This window comes from Lithobates pipiens, unplaced genomic scaffold (assembly GCF_037356315.1).
Source record: "Lithobates pipiens isolate NorthernLeopardFrog02 unplaced genomic scaffold, aLitPip1_a1.2 Scaffold_8, whole genome shotgun sequence".
NCBI lineage: Eukaryota > Metazoa > Chordata > Amphibia > Anura > Ranidae > Lithobates > Lithobates pipiens.
The window spans coordinates 274,851,053-274,867,228 of record NW_027507903.1 but is presented as its reverse complement, the minus strand read 5'-3'; the positions used below and the strand labels follow the sequence as shown (position 1 = coordinate 274,867,228).

Genomic DNA, 16,176 nt, shown 5'->3' with positions numbered 1-16,176 from the left:
GCAGGAACTGAAGACAGTTGCAGTAGAGGCCTGGCAGAGCATCACCAGGGATGAAACCCAGTGTTTGGTGATGTCTATGCATTCCAGACTTTATGCTGTAATTGACTGCAAAGGATTTGCAACCAAGTATTAAAAAGTGAAAGTTTGATGGATGATTGTTAATCTGTCCCATTACTTTTGGTCCCTTAAAAAGTGGAAGGCACATATACAAACTGTTGTAATTCCTACACTGTTCATCTGATTTGAATGTAAATACCCTCAAATTAAAGCTGAAAGTCTGCAGTTAAAGTACATATTGTTCGTTTCATTTACAAATCCATTGTGTTGGTGTATAGAGCCAAAAAGTTTAGAATTGTGTCGATGTCCCAATATTTATGGACCTGACTGTACTTATTATCTGTGGTATATATCTGTGACATTTTTTCATATGCAGATTCCTAAAAAATTCACTATTTTTTTATTTTCAGTAGCTACTGTATGTTCTTGCACTCTAACTCAGAAACTGCAGTCTATCCAAGAAAGATTTAAAAGGTGGAGCTGATATTCTTCACAATTTTTTTTGGTCTTCAATCCTAGGAAAAATACAATAATTTCTTTCTACTCCAAGTTCTCGCTTAGGTGGTTTTGGAAAAATATTAAACTGGTTGTAAACCCTTTACAACCACTTTAAACTACAGGCACGTCTATAATTAGGCTTACCTGTAGCTGTACTGGATATCTTCTAAACCTGCACAGTTTAAGAGATATCCCTGTATTTGCATGTGCCGACATCATGAGGCACATGCGCACTTAAGCCAGCTGAAGCAATGGCACGTATGTGCCGTTGCTTCAGTTGTACTGTGCCTTAGCCCTATGCGCGGTAGTGACATCCTTGTGGCTCCAGCCAATCACAGCACCTGAACCGCGATGTAAGCTCCAGGATAGATGTCGCAGATGAGGACGGCTGTGGGAGCTTTGTTCTCGGATAAGTAATTCATAATGAGCTATTCTGCTATGCATACAAACTCATTATGCCTTTATCTTCAGGGTGTTTTTTTTTTCATTAGAGTTTACAACCACTTTAAGAGAGTGCCATGATTCCTTCTATACTGCACTTTTTTATTACAAGTATAAAACATGTAATACACATCCACTGTAAAATGTATATAGGCAGTATATTGCATCATGTACATAATAGTGAAAAACTCCTTCAATTCAAAGTCCCTCTCAATATCGTACTTAACCATATAGGCTTAATACAGTGTATGCTATCAGTGGCGGAATTATCAGGGTCGCAACAGTCGCAGTTGCGACTGGGCCCTGGAATTCCATCACTGTCGGGGGGGCCCGGCGTGGTTGCTATTCACAGGGCTGTGAGTGAAGAGCGTGTCTCATGTAAACAGCAGCACAGAGACACCGGCACTCGGGAGTGAAGTTTCATTTTCCCTTGTCCTCTCGCAAAACACACAGCTGATCCTGCTCCCCCTTCGGCCCCCCCTCCCCTCCTCTCCTCTCCTGTGTTCTCCGCGGGCATTCAGGTGTGAAGCTAACAAGCTCACATTTCCCGCGGAGAACACAGGAGAGGAGAGGAGGGGAGGGGGGGCCGAAGGGGGAGCAGGATCAGCTGTGTGTTTTGCGAGAGGACAAGGGAAAATGAAACTTCACTCCCGAGTGCCGGTGTCTCTGTGCTGCTGTTTACATGAGACACGCTCTTCACTCACAGCCGTGCTGACTCCTCTCCAGTGTGTGCAGAGACTCAGGAAGATCCCGCCGCCCATCAACATCATAGAGCTGCTGATCGCTGCCTCCCCCCAGGTGCGGGGGGGGGTACAGAGATCTGCTAGGGGCCAAGGTGCACGGCGGAGTCCAGCAAGGTACAGAGAAACCTCTTTAAGGGGGGTGACTGTCTAGGGACCCTAAAGTAAGGGGGGCTCTCTGGGGACCCTAAATTAAGGGGGGGTATCTGGGGATCCTGATGTCCAGTACCACCGCCACCCCTCCTCCAGTACCACCACCACCACCGTGCTACCCACCTTCAGTACCACCGCCACCCCTCCTCCAGTACCACCACCACCACCGTGCTACCCACCTTCAGTACCACCGCCACCCCTCCTCCAGTACCACCACCACCACCGTGCTACCCACCTTCAGTACCACCGCCACCCCTCCTCCAGTACCACCACCACTGTGCCACCCACCTTCAGTACCACCGCCACCCACCTCCAGGACCACCGCCACCCCCTCTCCAGTACCACCACCATGCCACCCCCTCTCCAGTACCACCACCATGCCACCCACCTCCAGTACCACCGCCACCCCTCTCCAGGACCACCATGCCTCTCCAGTACCACCACCCTCTAGTACCACCACCGCCACCCACCTCCAGTACCACCGCCACCCCTCTCCAGGACCACCATGCCTCTCCAGTACCACCACTCACCCTCTAGTACCACCACCGCCACCCACCTCCAGTACCACCGCCACCCCTCTCCAGGACCACCATGCCGCTCCAGTACCATCGCCACCCTCCTCCAGTACCACCACCACCCACCTCCAGTACTACCATCCCCCTCCAGTACCACCGCCAACCCTCTCCAGGACCGCCACCCCTCTCCAGTACCACCACCCCCCCTTCAGTACCACCACTGCCACCAACCTCCAGTACCACCACCACCCACCTTCAGTACCACCACCACCCCTCTCCAGGACCACCATCCCCCTCCAGGACCACTATCCCCCTCCAGTACCACCACCGCCACCAACCTCCAGTACCACCGCCACCCCTCTCCAGGACCACCATCCCCCTCCAGTACCACCACCACCCCTCTCCGGGACCACTACCCCCCTCCAGTACCACCAACGTCACCCACCTCCAGTACCACCACCCCTCACCAGGACCACCATCCCCTCCAGTACCACCACCGCCACCCACCTCCAGTACCACCACCAGCCCCCCTCCAGTACCACCATCCCCCTCCAGTACCACCACCGCCACCCCCCTCCAGTACCACCACCGCCACCCACCTCCAGTACCACCACCCCTCTCCAGGACCACCACTGCACTGGTGACACAGGTTCCACTGGGGACACAGGTTGCACAGAAATGTTTTACTTTGTTGTACAGTGGAAAAAAATATAGTATCAAAATCATGCTTTTCGGGGGGGGGGGGGCCCTTCCTAATTTCTTGCACCGGGGCCCTGAGGTTTCTAGTTACGCCTCTGTATGCTATGTTGTTTTTTTCTATGTGTTTCATGAAGTTCATTCACTTTCTCAGGAGAATATGAATGATGGTGGTCTACAAGGTATAACCTATTAAACAATTTTTTTTCAGAATAATATATGTCTCATCTCTTCCTCTAACATAGTGACCAAGTTCAACTGACTTAACTCCCCCTCTTACAATGCTTCCCCAGGCCCCACTCAAAGTGCTTACATATTTTCCAACCATTGTACCATTCTTTGGCTGTTACCGTATCTCTAAAACATGGCACCTTTCATTTTTTTAAATTTACCCTAAAGCCTCGTACACACAATTTTCTGCAGACAAAACCCCAGACTTTAGTATGTATTAAAGTGTCCATTCATGAGGTGTCTACCGACCCTAAATTACCTGATGCCTTTGATGATTTTGCTGATGCATTTTCTGAAAAAGACGTGGAGGGGCTCCCTCCACACCTCCCTTATGACTGTACTATTGAACTGCTTCCCAGTACTCCTCTACCTAAAGGGAGAACCTATCCTCTTTACCTTGCAGAGATCAAGGCTATAGGGGAATACATCTAAGACAGTCTCAAAAAGGGTTTTATTCAGCCTTCCATCTCTCCCGTGGAGGCAATTATTCTTCATTCGGTTCAACTTTGTGGTAACGTATATTCCGGATACTAAGAACATCAAGATTGATGCCCTGTCTCTGCAGTTCCCTTGTGAGAATAATCAAGTTCCTCCAGATCATATAGTTTCTCCTCAATTAATTATTGCTCAACTGGATACTATCTTACAAAGGAACTTGTTAGCTGCTCAATCCCGTTCACCTCCTAATCTTTCTGTTCCGTCTAATACTTTGTATGTTCCTCAAGAATTGTGTAAAGAAGTTTTGCAATAGGACCATGAATGAAAGAAATTCTGGACATCCTGGTATCAAACAAACCTTTCTATGCCTTTCTATGCCTGAAATCCCTGGTTTGGGGGCTGTCAGGAACAGTGTTATTGCTTGGATCGCCTGCTGGTTTCACTGTTTCTTTTGGCATCAAAGGGTGCAGTTCTGGTGGCCACCATTCTAGTGATCAAGCTGCACTTGATGTGGAACTGCTGGGAGTATATAAGCCCGCCCTTCACTGAGGCTCATTGCTTCAGAATTCCTCCCTGCAAGCCTTGTCCCTGCCTGATCTGATCCATTGCCTGAAACCCGTTCCTGATCCGCTTCCTGTCCAGGACTCTGATTCCTGTACCTGGTTCCTGAGACTTGTCCCCCCTGATTCCTGCCCCGGGTCCCCCTTGCTTCTGCTTCCTCCATCTGGCCTCCTGTTTCCCTTGTCTTTCGTCCCTGCCTTGTTGTTATATATGTGTTCCCTTTCCGTGTGTGTGTGTGTGTGTGTGTATGTATATATATATATATATATATATATATATATATATATAATATTTAGTTAGTTAGTTAGATTAGGTGTTTGGGGTTGCTATGTATTACTTGCATTCTTGCTTGTTCATGGTTTCTGTGTTTGGTTTGCACGTGTGTCTTTATCTTTTATATATATATATATACACATATATATATATATATATATATAACAAATAAAAAATATGTGCAGCGCTAAGTGATAAAACAATAGTCAAAAGAAAAATTTACATAAATAATAATATATCAAGAAATATGCTGGATTAATAGCACAAACTCTGCTTAAGTATAATAGATTTGCACACTAGAATTAAGCCCCAAAGAGTCCCAAAAAGTGAAAATATAGTGAACATCAGTCCATAGATACAAGTCCTTAGGTGAATTACCAACGAAGATCAGTGAGTATGAAATCCCTTTGCCAAGTGGAAAAACACCCAGAAAGTGAGCAAATATTCTCCTTACCGACTCCAAAGACCAATAGACTGGTCTCAGCAAGCTCAGGGAATTCGGTCTCCCAAAAACCTAAGCCACAATACTGCTGATCCTGGATTGGTACCACTCAGGAAATAAAAATAATAAAAGCTCCCATTGTGTAGTATTTAAATAAAGAATTTAATAAAAATAAATAGATCGCACTTACAAGAAAGTTGCAATATAACGTGGTATAAAATCATCGGTGTCCCATAACACTCTCCCTGCTCGCTGTCCTCCGCAAAGCTACACCTCCAATGAGGCAAACGTGATGACTTCAAAGCACCTCCCTATGCAGCGTTTTGTCACAAGTGGACGTCGTCTGGGGATTGGCCAATCCTGGCTTTAGACTGCTTTTTACATTTTCTCTGTATCCTTATCAACCATTATAAAACATTAAAAAAACTGTTATATACTGAGCTTAAAGGGGTTGTAAAGCCTTGTTTTTTTTTTGTTAAATAACAAACATGTCATACTTACCTCCACTGTGCAGTTAGCTTTGCCAATGGCTGCGCTGCTATCAATCTATCCAATCAAGAGCCGAGATAATGGGCAGAGAGGTAGGATGCATCTCTGCCATGGGAACGAACAGGCTCAGGTGAGTAAAATGGGGGGGGCTGGGTGGCTGGTCAGTGTCAGAAATTTTCTCACCTTAATGCATCCTAAACACGAGGGTTTACAACTCCTTTTACATTCCAAGCTGAAATGTACACTCACAAGTGCATCAGAACTCAACATGTATAAGAAGGTTCAGTCCAAGAACAAAGAAAACACCAAATACTTACCTCTCTTGGTCTCATACCTTCATTCTGTGTCAGCACAACAGACTTGGTAATCCTCTATTGCATTTAACATTTCTGGGTCATTGAATGCTTATGTCCCCCACTACGTCCCATTTTCTTTGACTCTATGTAACTGCAGGACTCAGCAGTGACATAAGAGTCAGATGAACAATTTAAGGGGTGTGGCATAGGAGACAGGCATCCAACAGTCCCAGAAGTTCTGGGTGTTGAACATGCTTACTGAAGCTGAAACACTGGAGGAGAGTGCATGTATGAGGCATGAACCAGCAAAAAAGTGAGTATTATGTTTCTTCTATTGCAGATAACAAGGTAAACGGCACTCTGAAAATCTTTAGTTAAATCAGATATACAGTAAACTATGTTCAATAATGTATACGCTTAGGCAATTAAAACAAAATTGACCTACACAATCAGTATAGTTTCCTGTTAAGATTCAGGAAAGGACATTAATAGGTTCCAAGACTTTTAAGCATAAAATGAATGCTGTTTCAATTCCATATTTCAAATTTCAAAAGCCATTTTATTGACTGTTATCCACAGCAAATTACTTTAACTCAAACTTTATTAAACGTTTTGTACAAATAACCCCTTAAAATTTTAGATTGCATTGCTCTGTCTAGAATTTGGCAGTACATCTGTCTGACAGTGACCTGTAAGCCCTTGTACACATGGTCAAACATTCCGACAACAAAATCCGTCAAATTTTGTCCGATGGATTTTGTCCGAAACTGGTGTTGCATACACACGGTCGGACAAAGTTGTCGGAAAATCCGAGCGTTCGGAACGTGATGGCGTTATTTAGTTACGACGGGACTACGTTCAGGCTAGTAGCCAATAGCTTTGGTCTAGGAATTTGATCTGAGCATGCGTGCCAATTTGTCCGATCCGAATTCTCTACAAACAATTGGACAAAGTATGATCGGATCATGTTGTCGGAAAATTTTTATATCCAGCTCTCAAAATTTGTTGGTCAGATATTCCGACGGAAAAAGTCAGATGAAGCCCACACAATGTATGCATTAAGGTGAAAAAACTTCTGACACTGAACAGCCCTCCAGCCCCTCATTTTACTCACCTGTGCCCTTCGTTCCCTCGGCGGAGACGCGCTCTTCCTCTCTACCTGGGTTCTCGATTGGATAGATTCATAGCAGTGCAGCCATTGGCTCCTGCTACTGTCAATCAAATCCAAGCCGGGCATCGGGGGCAGGGCCGAGTCCAGCATTCTTTGTCTATAGACGTCAATGCTGGTCTTGGGAGTGTGCCCGCAAAGTTACCCCCCAGGAGAGCGCTTCTCCCAGGGGGTTTACCAATGCAAAGAGGAGCCATCAGAGCCAGTGGGGGACCTCAGAAGATGATGATCAGGGCCACACTGTGCAAAAAACTGCACAGTGGAGGTAAGTATGACATGTTTTTTTTTTTTTTTTTAAACAAGGGTTTACAAACCCTTTAAAACCTGTTCCGACTTACAAACAAATTCAACAAAAGATCAAACCTACAGGCCCTATCGTGTTTGTAACCCAGGGACTGCCTGTAATGAAAATCAAATGCAAGTGTGATCATAAAGCTTCAAGACCCCAAAGGTAACTTGCCCTGATGTAACAAATCCATTATGCTGTGAATTAAAATTAAAACATGTCAGATAAATGAAAAACACAGTACTAGGCCTACAAGTATATAGTAATTTGGCAGAGACAAGGCCTGCCAAATCCACAGGTCACAATGTATCTAGTATTGCGCAATAGGATCCTGTGTTTTTATGTGCAGACAGCCTGTTGGTTAAGAGGATGGTATGTTTAGTTTCATCTCAATTCACTGATCGGTTGACAGATGCCTACTTTCTATTAGATCAGTGTGTAAACAAACTTCAGCAGACAGCAACAGTACACAGCTACACTGCCGTTACTTGTTAGAGAATGATGAGCATACACAGGCAGACTAGCCAGCAATGGCGATAACAGAAAATGTATGTAATTCCACCCAGCAGAAAAGAAAAAATGCAGACAGACTTAAACTAATTTCTACTCTTGTTTGCTAGCAACACAGTGCCAGATTGCTGGGACATGCCGTACCGATATAGGGCATATGATAATAGCAAACTCACAGTACTGATGTCTTTCCTGGTTATCAGTGAAGTGAAATTAAAGCTTTGAAACATTGTATCATCTCTGTCTCCTCTAGTACATGGCTGCACTGTGTATCGCAAAAGAGTTTCTGCTGGGACAGGAGACTAAAATAATGCCAGTACTATCACGCGTCATTTCTGCTGGCCATGCAATGTAACATTTTCAGGACATGCTGTTGAAATATGGGCATACAGAGATCTCAGCATTTTTTAAAGGAGAATCACATCTAAAGCAATTTGTTCTGCACTCCCATGACCAATTTTCAGCCAGCAGCATGCTAAAACCTGCTTTCGGCTGTCTGCACTCAACTGTTCCAGGCTGGAGAACGATCCCAAATTCACAGCCAGGATCCACCAAGATGCCTGGACTGGCAGCTGGCTCAGCCTGCCAACTGCACCACTGGGAGTCTAAGCCAGCTGCTCCCTCCCCAGTCCTGTGCTTCAGTGACAGTCATGACTTGGAGACTGATAAGTGGGGGAAACCGAACGATCAGCAGTGTTTGCTCACTCAGTTATCAGTGTAGATCCTGCGTGGGACAGATGCCACATTGTATCAATGCAGCATCCATCTAGATGAGTATTATGCCTCGTACACACGACCGGACTTTTTGACGGACTTGGTCTGGTGAACAATCCGACGGACTTTGCACCTGAGGTCCGCCGGACTTTTAAATGAACGGACTTGGCCACACATGATCACTCCAAAAGCCAGACAGATACAAACGTGATGACGTAGAATAAGGAAGTTCGTGGCCAGTAGCCAATAGCTGCCCTAGCGTCGGTTTTAGTCCATCAGACTAGCACACAGACGACCGGATTTTTTGACTGGAAACTCGAGTCTGTCGGAAAGATTTGAAGCAAGTTTTATTTCTAGGTCCGCCAGACTTTTGGGGAAAAAAGTCCGCTGGAGCCCACACGCGATCAAATTGTCCGATGGATTCCAGTCTGTCAAAGTCCGGTCGTGTGTACGCGGCATAAGGTTTTTTTTTTAATGAGCAGCTGCACTGACTGCATAACTGCTAAAGCAGAAAGCTAAACCTTGTTGAATTCTCAGCATCCACTCGGAAGTCTGTCAGATATGGGTTCCACTCATGTTTCAACAACTTCCACGTGGACTTTATTAAGGTGTGTAATAGTCTGCCAAGCAAAACATTAAATAGGCAGGAGAAACCCCACCTTGCATTATTCCTTAAAGAGACATACTTAAAAATTACTTTTTCCCTGTATGGGAATATTCTATAACATTTTAACACAAAGGATACCTAAACAAGTACTAAGCAACGTTTATTAAAATAATTCTTATTTCATTGGAGTGTGAATCAATGGTGCCCAAATAATACCATAAACAATACGCAATATGTACCCCAAGAGGAGTTAAACTCAAACATCCTGAATTTTTTAAAGGGAAGTATACCCCATGGAAATTGACATGCTGTATTCATTTTCATGCTCTAAATCAGAGGTCTCAAAACTTTTCAAATAAAGGGCCAGTTTACCATGCTACAGACTTAAGGGGGGCTGAACTGTGGCCAGGGGTGGTAGAACATGTCTTAAGCCGAGCATCAGTAAGAATAAACATGACCTCAGGGTTTGTGGTCAGTAGGAGTAGTAGTGCTTTATCCTTGGTCTTAGTGAGAGTAATAGTGCCTCATTGTTGGTGTCAGTGGGAGGAATAGTGCTTCATGTCATTAGAATTATGTCACAAACTTGACTGAACCATTCGCCCATCCCTATTTGTTGAAAATATGGTAACCATTCGCCCATCCCTATTTGTTACCTCAACATTTCATATTCTTGATAAGTGTCTGCTGTACCATGCACTTGTATGAAAAAGTTTTGTATTCTCTTTGTACTGCTTCCTTTGTGTGAAATCCCTGGTGGGTGTTCCTGCCAGCAGCTCTGCTTTACTATTAAAAACAAACCACACTAAGCAGGAAAACACAGCATGGTCAGTTCTCTAGCTATTTTGTAAACTCAGCCTGCTCTCCTCCAATGATCAGACTTGTCTTGACACCCCCCACCCCCCACCCCCCCACACACACACAAACACACTGTACAGCCTTTCAATGAGAAGCTCAGTGTACTCTTGCTTTTCCTCCCCCCAGTTCTTATGCAGCTGAGAACAGAGGGAACAGAGAAAAAGTGATCACTTATAAAAAAAGGGGAAAAAAATGTATTTATAATTATTTTGTAAATCTGTACAAAAATGTTTTGTCTTTCATTTCTATTTTAAACTGAATGGGTTGTTTTACCAGGTGATTGTTTACAATCACTTTAAATGAGTCTTTCAAACATTTTTTTAAAAAAGCAAGCTAATTACAATAGAAAATCCACAAAGGAATGACTCAAAAAAGAAATAAATATAGCATTGTGGACTGCTCTAGTCAAAACCCTGATTTGATTCCCATAGAACTTTGTAGGGAGATTTTGAAACTTGTCTCCTGTATGGATTTGTCTCCAGTATGATTTGAAACTCACAAACATCTTGCAACTTTTGACACTTTGCAGAGAGAAGTAAGCAAAAATGTCAGTTCATGTCAGAGACTGGTGGGCAGTTATAAAACATGTCTACAAGTAGTAACTTCTGCTATAGGGGACAATAACAGCTTTTGATGCCAAGGGTGTACTTATTTTTTCCACTGTATGCTTTTTTTTTTTTTTTTCTTATTTAAGCGTGTCACCTTTATATGTAGACACTGTTTAAATGAAGACCTAATGTTTGCATGTTCAAATATTTTTCCATGGGATTTACCTAATTATTCACATTATTTAATTGTATGTTATAGAACATTGTTGTTTGACTATTACGGTAACTGTCAGCATAAATGACTTCTGTGTATTAATCACTTTTTTAATTAGGAAAACATCATATCTGTGAATTTTTTTATTTTTTTTTTATTAGAAGATTTCTGAATTTGTTTTTAATTACTGCTCTTCTGTTTCCTAGGAATTTGATAAAGACAATATTCCGCCAAAGGTTATTGCCCAGATAAGAAGAGATTTTATCAGCAATCCGGAGTTCCAGCCAGCTGTCATTAAGAATGTCTCTTCAGCCTGTGAAGGGCTTTGTAGCTGGGTCAGGGCCATTGAAGTCTATGACAAGGTTGCCAAGGTAACGACTGTGTCCTAAGATTCTTCGTAAGCATCAAAGTTTCATCTAGTTACATTTGTATAGGGAATGCATTGTTGAGATCAATCTTAATATAGTATAGGAACAGCTTAGCCTCATATTCACGCATACATGGGATGATAGTTTTATTACTCTCAGAAATATTGAATATAGTGTAATGTATAAGGCTAGATTCACATCTATACATTTGCGTCTGATGCATTTTTGCAGCACGTTCTCACATGCATTTTGTGTTTTTTCATGTACATTTTTTATGCATTTTGCTTTTTTTTGGCATTCATGTTGCTAGGAGGAGGTGTCTGCTGTTTTGTAGGAAAATGAACCAAAAAATCATGCACATGCATTTTTGATGTCTATGGAGTCAAAAATACACCTGCTGCATATAAAAAATAAAGTCCCTGCACCTTTCCAAAAAATGTGTTGCAGAAAAACTGCATAAATGTGAATAGGACCCATAGGTAGTAAGGTTTAATGGATTGTAGTACATTTCTGTGGATCTGAAAATGCACTAAAAAACATATAGATGTGAACCTAGATATGATTTCACCATATCAATTTGCCACCGTCCCTCTTCCATCAATATTAAATTGTTTTACACCTCCAATAGGATTTTGTCAGCAACCAAAGAAGACAGAGAATAGACATTTTCTTAAAAAAATACAAAAGTCATCTTTATGGGGTCAATTCACTAAGAGTTAAATAATGGCTAATAAAATGTGGTAAAATACCGCTTGCAGTAACAATTGTGCAAATGTTCAATTCATTAAGCATTTTGCATTAAATACTGAATGTGGTATTTGTTTGATTTAGCGGTAATGACCGCATTAGTTAATGCGGTAATTAACTGCATTGAGCTGGTTGCTAAGGAATGGCCAGGAAGCCGGCCTCTGCGTTCTTAACAACAGATGACTCATAAGCTGTCAGCAGGCCCTCCCCCTGACAGCTAAATGTAAAAAAAAAATGTCTGCAATTAAAAATTATATATAAAAAAAAACAAAACAGCGTGGGCCCCCCAATGCATACCAGGCCCTTTGGCCTCATCCCCACAACCGTGGCCAGTGGTTGTAGGGGTCTGCGAGCAAGGGGCTTATCAGAATCTGGAAGCCCCCTTTAAGAAGGGGAGCCCCAGATCCCAGATGCTCCTATGTGAATGAGTATGGAGTACATAGTACCCCTACCCATTCACCAAAAAGGTATTCCAAAGTAATAAAAACACACAAATACAGTTTTTGAAAAAAAATAGTACCGTATATACTCGAGTATAAGCCGAGATTTTCAGCCTCTTTTTTGAGGCTGAAAGTGCCCCCCTCGGCTTATACTCGAGTCATCGCTGTCTGCCCGCTCGATCAGCGTGTCGAGCAGACAGACAGCGGCCATTCTATAATTCAAAAGCCGCGCCTCCGGCTCCGCCTTCGCCTGTGATAGGCGGAACACTGAATTTCCCAGCAGCCTGTGTTCCGCCTATCACGGACATCGTATCATCCTCGTACTACGGACGAGGATGATACGATGTCCGTGATAGGCGGAACACAGGCTGCTGGGAAATTCAGTGTTCCGCCTATCACAGGCGAAGGCGGCGGCGCAGCTTTTGAATTTTACAATGGCCGCCGAGGCGCCGACGAAGAGGGCACGGGACGGAGGCAAGGCAAGGCACGGCACGGCACGGCACGGGACGGGGGCAAGGCAAGGCACGACACGGGACGGAGGCAAGGCACGGCACGGGACGGAGGCAAGGAGGCAAGGCACGGGACGGAGGCTCGGGACAAAGGCTCGGGACACAGGTAGGCTGGACACACACACACACACACACACACACACACACACACACACGGATGGAGACACACACACACACATGGATGGAGACACACACACACACAGGGATGGATGGATACACACACACACAGGGATGGATGGATGGATGGAGACACACACACACAGGGATGGATGGATGGAGACACACACACACAGGGATGGATGGATGGATGGATGGAGACACACACACACAGGGATGGATGGATGGATGGACACACACACACACAGGGATGGATGGACGGACACACAGGGATGGACGGACACACAGGGATGGACGGACACACAGGGATGGACGGACACACACACAGGGATGGACAGGCATGTCTCACCCTCGGCTTATACACGAGTCAATAAGTTTGCCAGTTTTTTTGGGGGTAAATTGGGGGCCTCGGCTTATATTCGGGTCGGCCTATACTCGAGTATATACGGTATTAAAAAGTAAAAATCTGTGTCCCCTGATGTAAATCCATGGTCAATCACTCCGCCCTCCACACTGCGACCCAAAAAACAAAAAAAAACAAAGTCGTTTTAACTTTGAAGGCTGGCTGTCTACTGCAGGCGTCACCGTTTGACATTTCTTATATGGGTAAGGGGCGAGGCCATCTGGCCATCTGGCTACGCCACCTGGTGGCCAGCCCCCTTGTGATGTCAGGGACCAGTGCATGCTGGCTTGGTGACATCACATCAGGGTCGGGACCACCAGGTGACGTTGCCAGGTGGCCCTGCCCCTTACCTATATATTATACAAAATGTCAAATGGTAGAGCCTGCAGTAGGCAGCCAGCCTTTATCAGCTTTGGGGGGTTTTTTTTGGGTGCAGCAGACAGCGTGATTGATGATGGATTGACGGTGGATTTACAAATGAAATTTTGGTGTGGGGTTCCCCTTAACCCTTTCATGACTAAACCTATTTTTGACATTTGGTGTTTACAAGTTAAAATCCATATTTTTTGCTAGTAAATTACTTAGAACCACCAAACATTATATATATATTTTTAGCAGAGAATCTAGAGAATAAAGTGATTGTTGCAATATTTTATGTCATACGGTATTTGTGCAGTGGTGTTTTAAACGCAACTTTTTGGGAAAAGGGACACTTTCATGATTTTTTAAAAAACGAAACAGTAAAGTTAGCCCAATTTTTTTTATATAACGTGAAAGATGATGTTACGCCGAGTAAATAGATACCAAACATGTCATGCTTTATAATTGCACGCACCCATGGAATGACAACAAACTACGGTACCTAAAAATCTCCATAGGTGACACTTTAAACATTTTTTACAGTTACCAGGTTAGAGTTAGAGAGGAGATCTAGTGTTAGAATTATTGCTCTCGCTCTGTGATTTGAACACTGTTTACATATACGGACGTGACTTCCGTATGCGTTTTTTTTTGCTGCGCGAGCTTGCGGCAACAGGGGCGCTTTAAAAACATTTTTTTTCTTATTTATTTAATTTATTTTAAAATTAATAAATTGTTTAAAAAAAAAAAATTGATCACTTTTATTGCTGTCACAAGGAATGTAAACATCCCGTGTGACAGTATTAGGTGTTGACAGGTACTCTTTATGGAGGGGTCAGTTTACTGGCGTCATTTCCTTGTTTACGATCAGGAGACTGGAATGAAGCCGCTTACAGCTTCAATCCAGTCTGTCCCTGGCCACCAGAAGTGGTGGATTGTTGATCGGGGCTCCAGATGGAATGGGAGCCCCGGTAAGCCCGGTATCCCCTCCCGCTCCTTCGATTTATAACAGCCAAGCAGCTTTTAGCCGCATCGGTTGTTATGCTCGGAAAGCCGATTGCCGGCTCTAAAAAACGATAACGGGATGATGCCTGCAGCTGCGGGCATCATCCCCGTATAACCCCCGAAAGCCGAGTATGCACATTTGCGTACGCTTGGCGGCAAGGGGTTAAAATCCATATCGGACCCGAAGGACCTGGTGTGCATTTGGAGGGGACTCCATGCTGTTTTTTTCTTCATCATTTTTAATTGTCTGCTTTTTTTTTTACATTCAGCTTACAGCTGATGAGTCATCCGTTGTTAAGGATTCCATTGCTGGCTTCCAGGCCTGCTCCTTAGCAGCCAGCTATTTGCAAAAAACAGTGTGGGGGTCCACTCCACCCTTGCGCTGTTTTTTTGCAAATATCGCATGTGATACCATCAGCAAAACCCTAGTGTTAAATATCGCATGCTTTTTTACTCTCTGTTCTGTTTGTGAATTAGACTTAAGAGATTTTAAAGCAATTTTTATGGGCACATTTCTTTCCCCCAGTAACTATCTCCTAATCGTCATTTTTATTTTTTTTTATAAATTAGACTTTACCGCATGTGATAATGTATGCAAATGAGTAATATGATACCCTTATTGCATGCAATAAACGTAAAAGTGAATTGAACCCTATATTCATAATGTTTTCTTAAAAGTACACAAAAACGGTGGTATGTTTAACCACTTGCCGACCAGCCACAGTACATATACTGCTGTAGGTTGGCTCTATTGTGCAAAACTACATACCTGTATGTCGTTTTATGCAATAGATAGTGTGGGAGCGTGCCTGATGCGGGCAATGGGAGTGCCCACACAAAGAGAAATGGGAGGGAACATGTAAACAAGACGGATCTCCATTCTGACAGGGGACAACATCGAGATCTGCTGTTCCTAATGATCAGGAACATCACTTACACAGTTAGAACACACCCAGGGAATGCAGTTAACCCCTTGATAGCCACCTAGTGTTAACCCCCTCCCTGCCAGTGCCATTTATACATTGATCAGTGCATTTTTTTTAGCACTGATCACTGTAATAATGTCACTGGTCCCCAAAAAGTGTCACTTTTTGTCCACCGCAATGTGACAGTCCCGCTAAATTTTTTTTTCTAAATTGACAGTATTTTTTTCTTTATAGCACGAAAAATAAAAACTGCAGAGGTGATCAAATACCACCATTAAAAAGCTCTATTGGTGGGGCAATTGTCAGTTAAAGTGATGCAGAAAAAAATGGCCTGGTCATTAAGGGGGTAAATCCTTCTAGGGTTGAAGTGGTTAAGAGACAATAGGGTTATTTACTAAAGGAAAATCCACTTTGCACTGCAAGTGCACTTTAAAGTACACTGAAAGTGCACTTGGTAGTAAAGTCGCTGTAGATCCGAGGGGGACATGCAATCAAAATAAAAATATGTTTAGCAGGTAGTGGTACAACCAGTTGTTTACTGACTGGCATGTCACTTCCACAGTTGGCTT

The 16,176-nt window shown here is 43.7% G+C and overlaps 1 protein-coding gene across 1 annotated transcript in view; it reads left to right on the top strand.

Moving 5' to 3' along the window:
• Nucleotides 1-16,176, top strand: part of LOC143962680 (dynein axonemal heavy chain 3-like) — a 2,426,925-nt gene that overhangs the window by 1,882,748 nt on the left and 528,001 nt on the right. Inside the window, exon 57 of the mRNA XM_077472045.1 lies at nucleotides 10,939-11,103. Coding sequence (XP_077328171.1) covers nucleotides 10,939-11,103 — 165 coding nt within the window. The remainder of the gene's footprint in view (nucleotides 1-10,938; nucleotides 11,104-16,176) is intronic.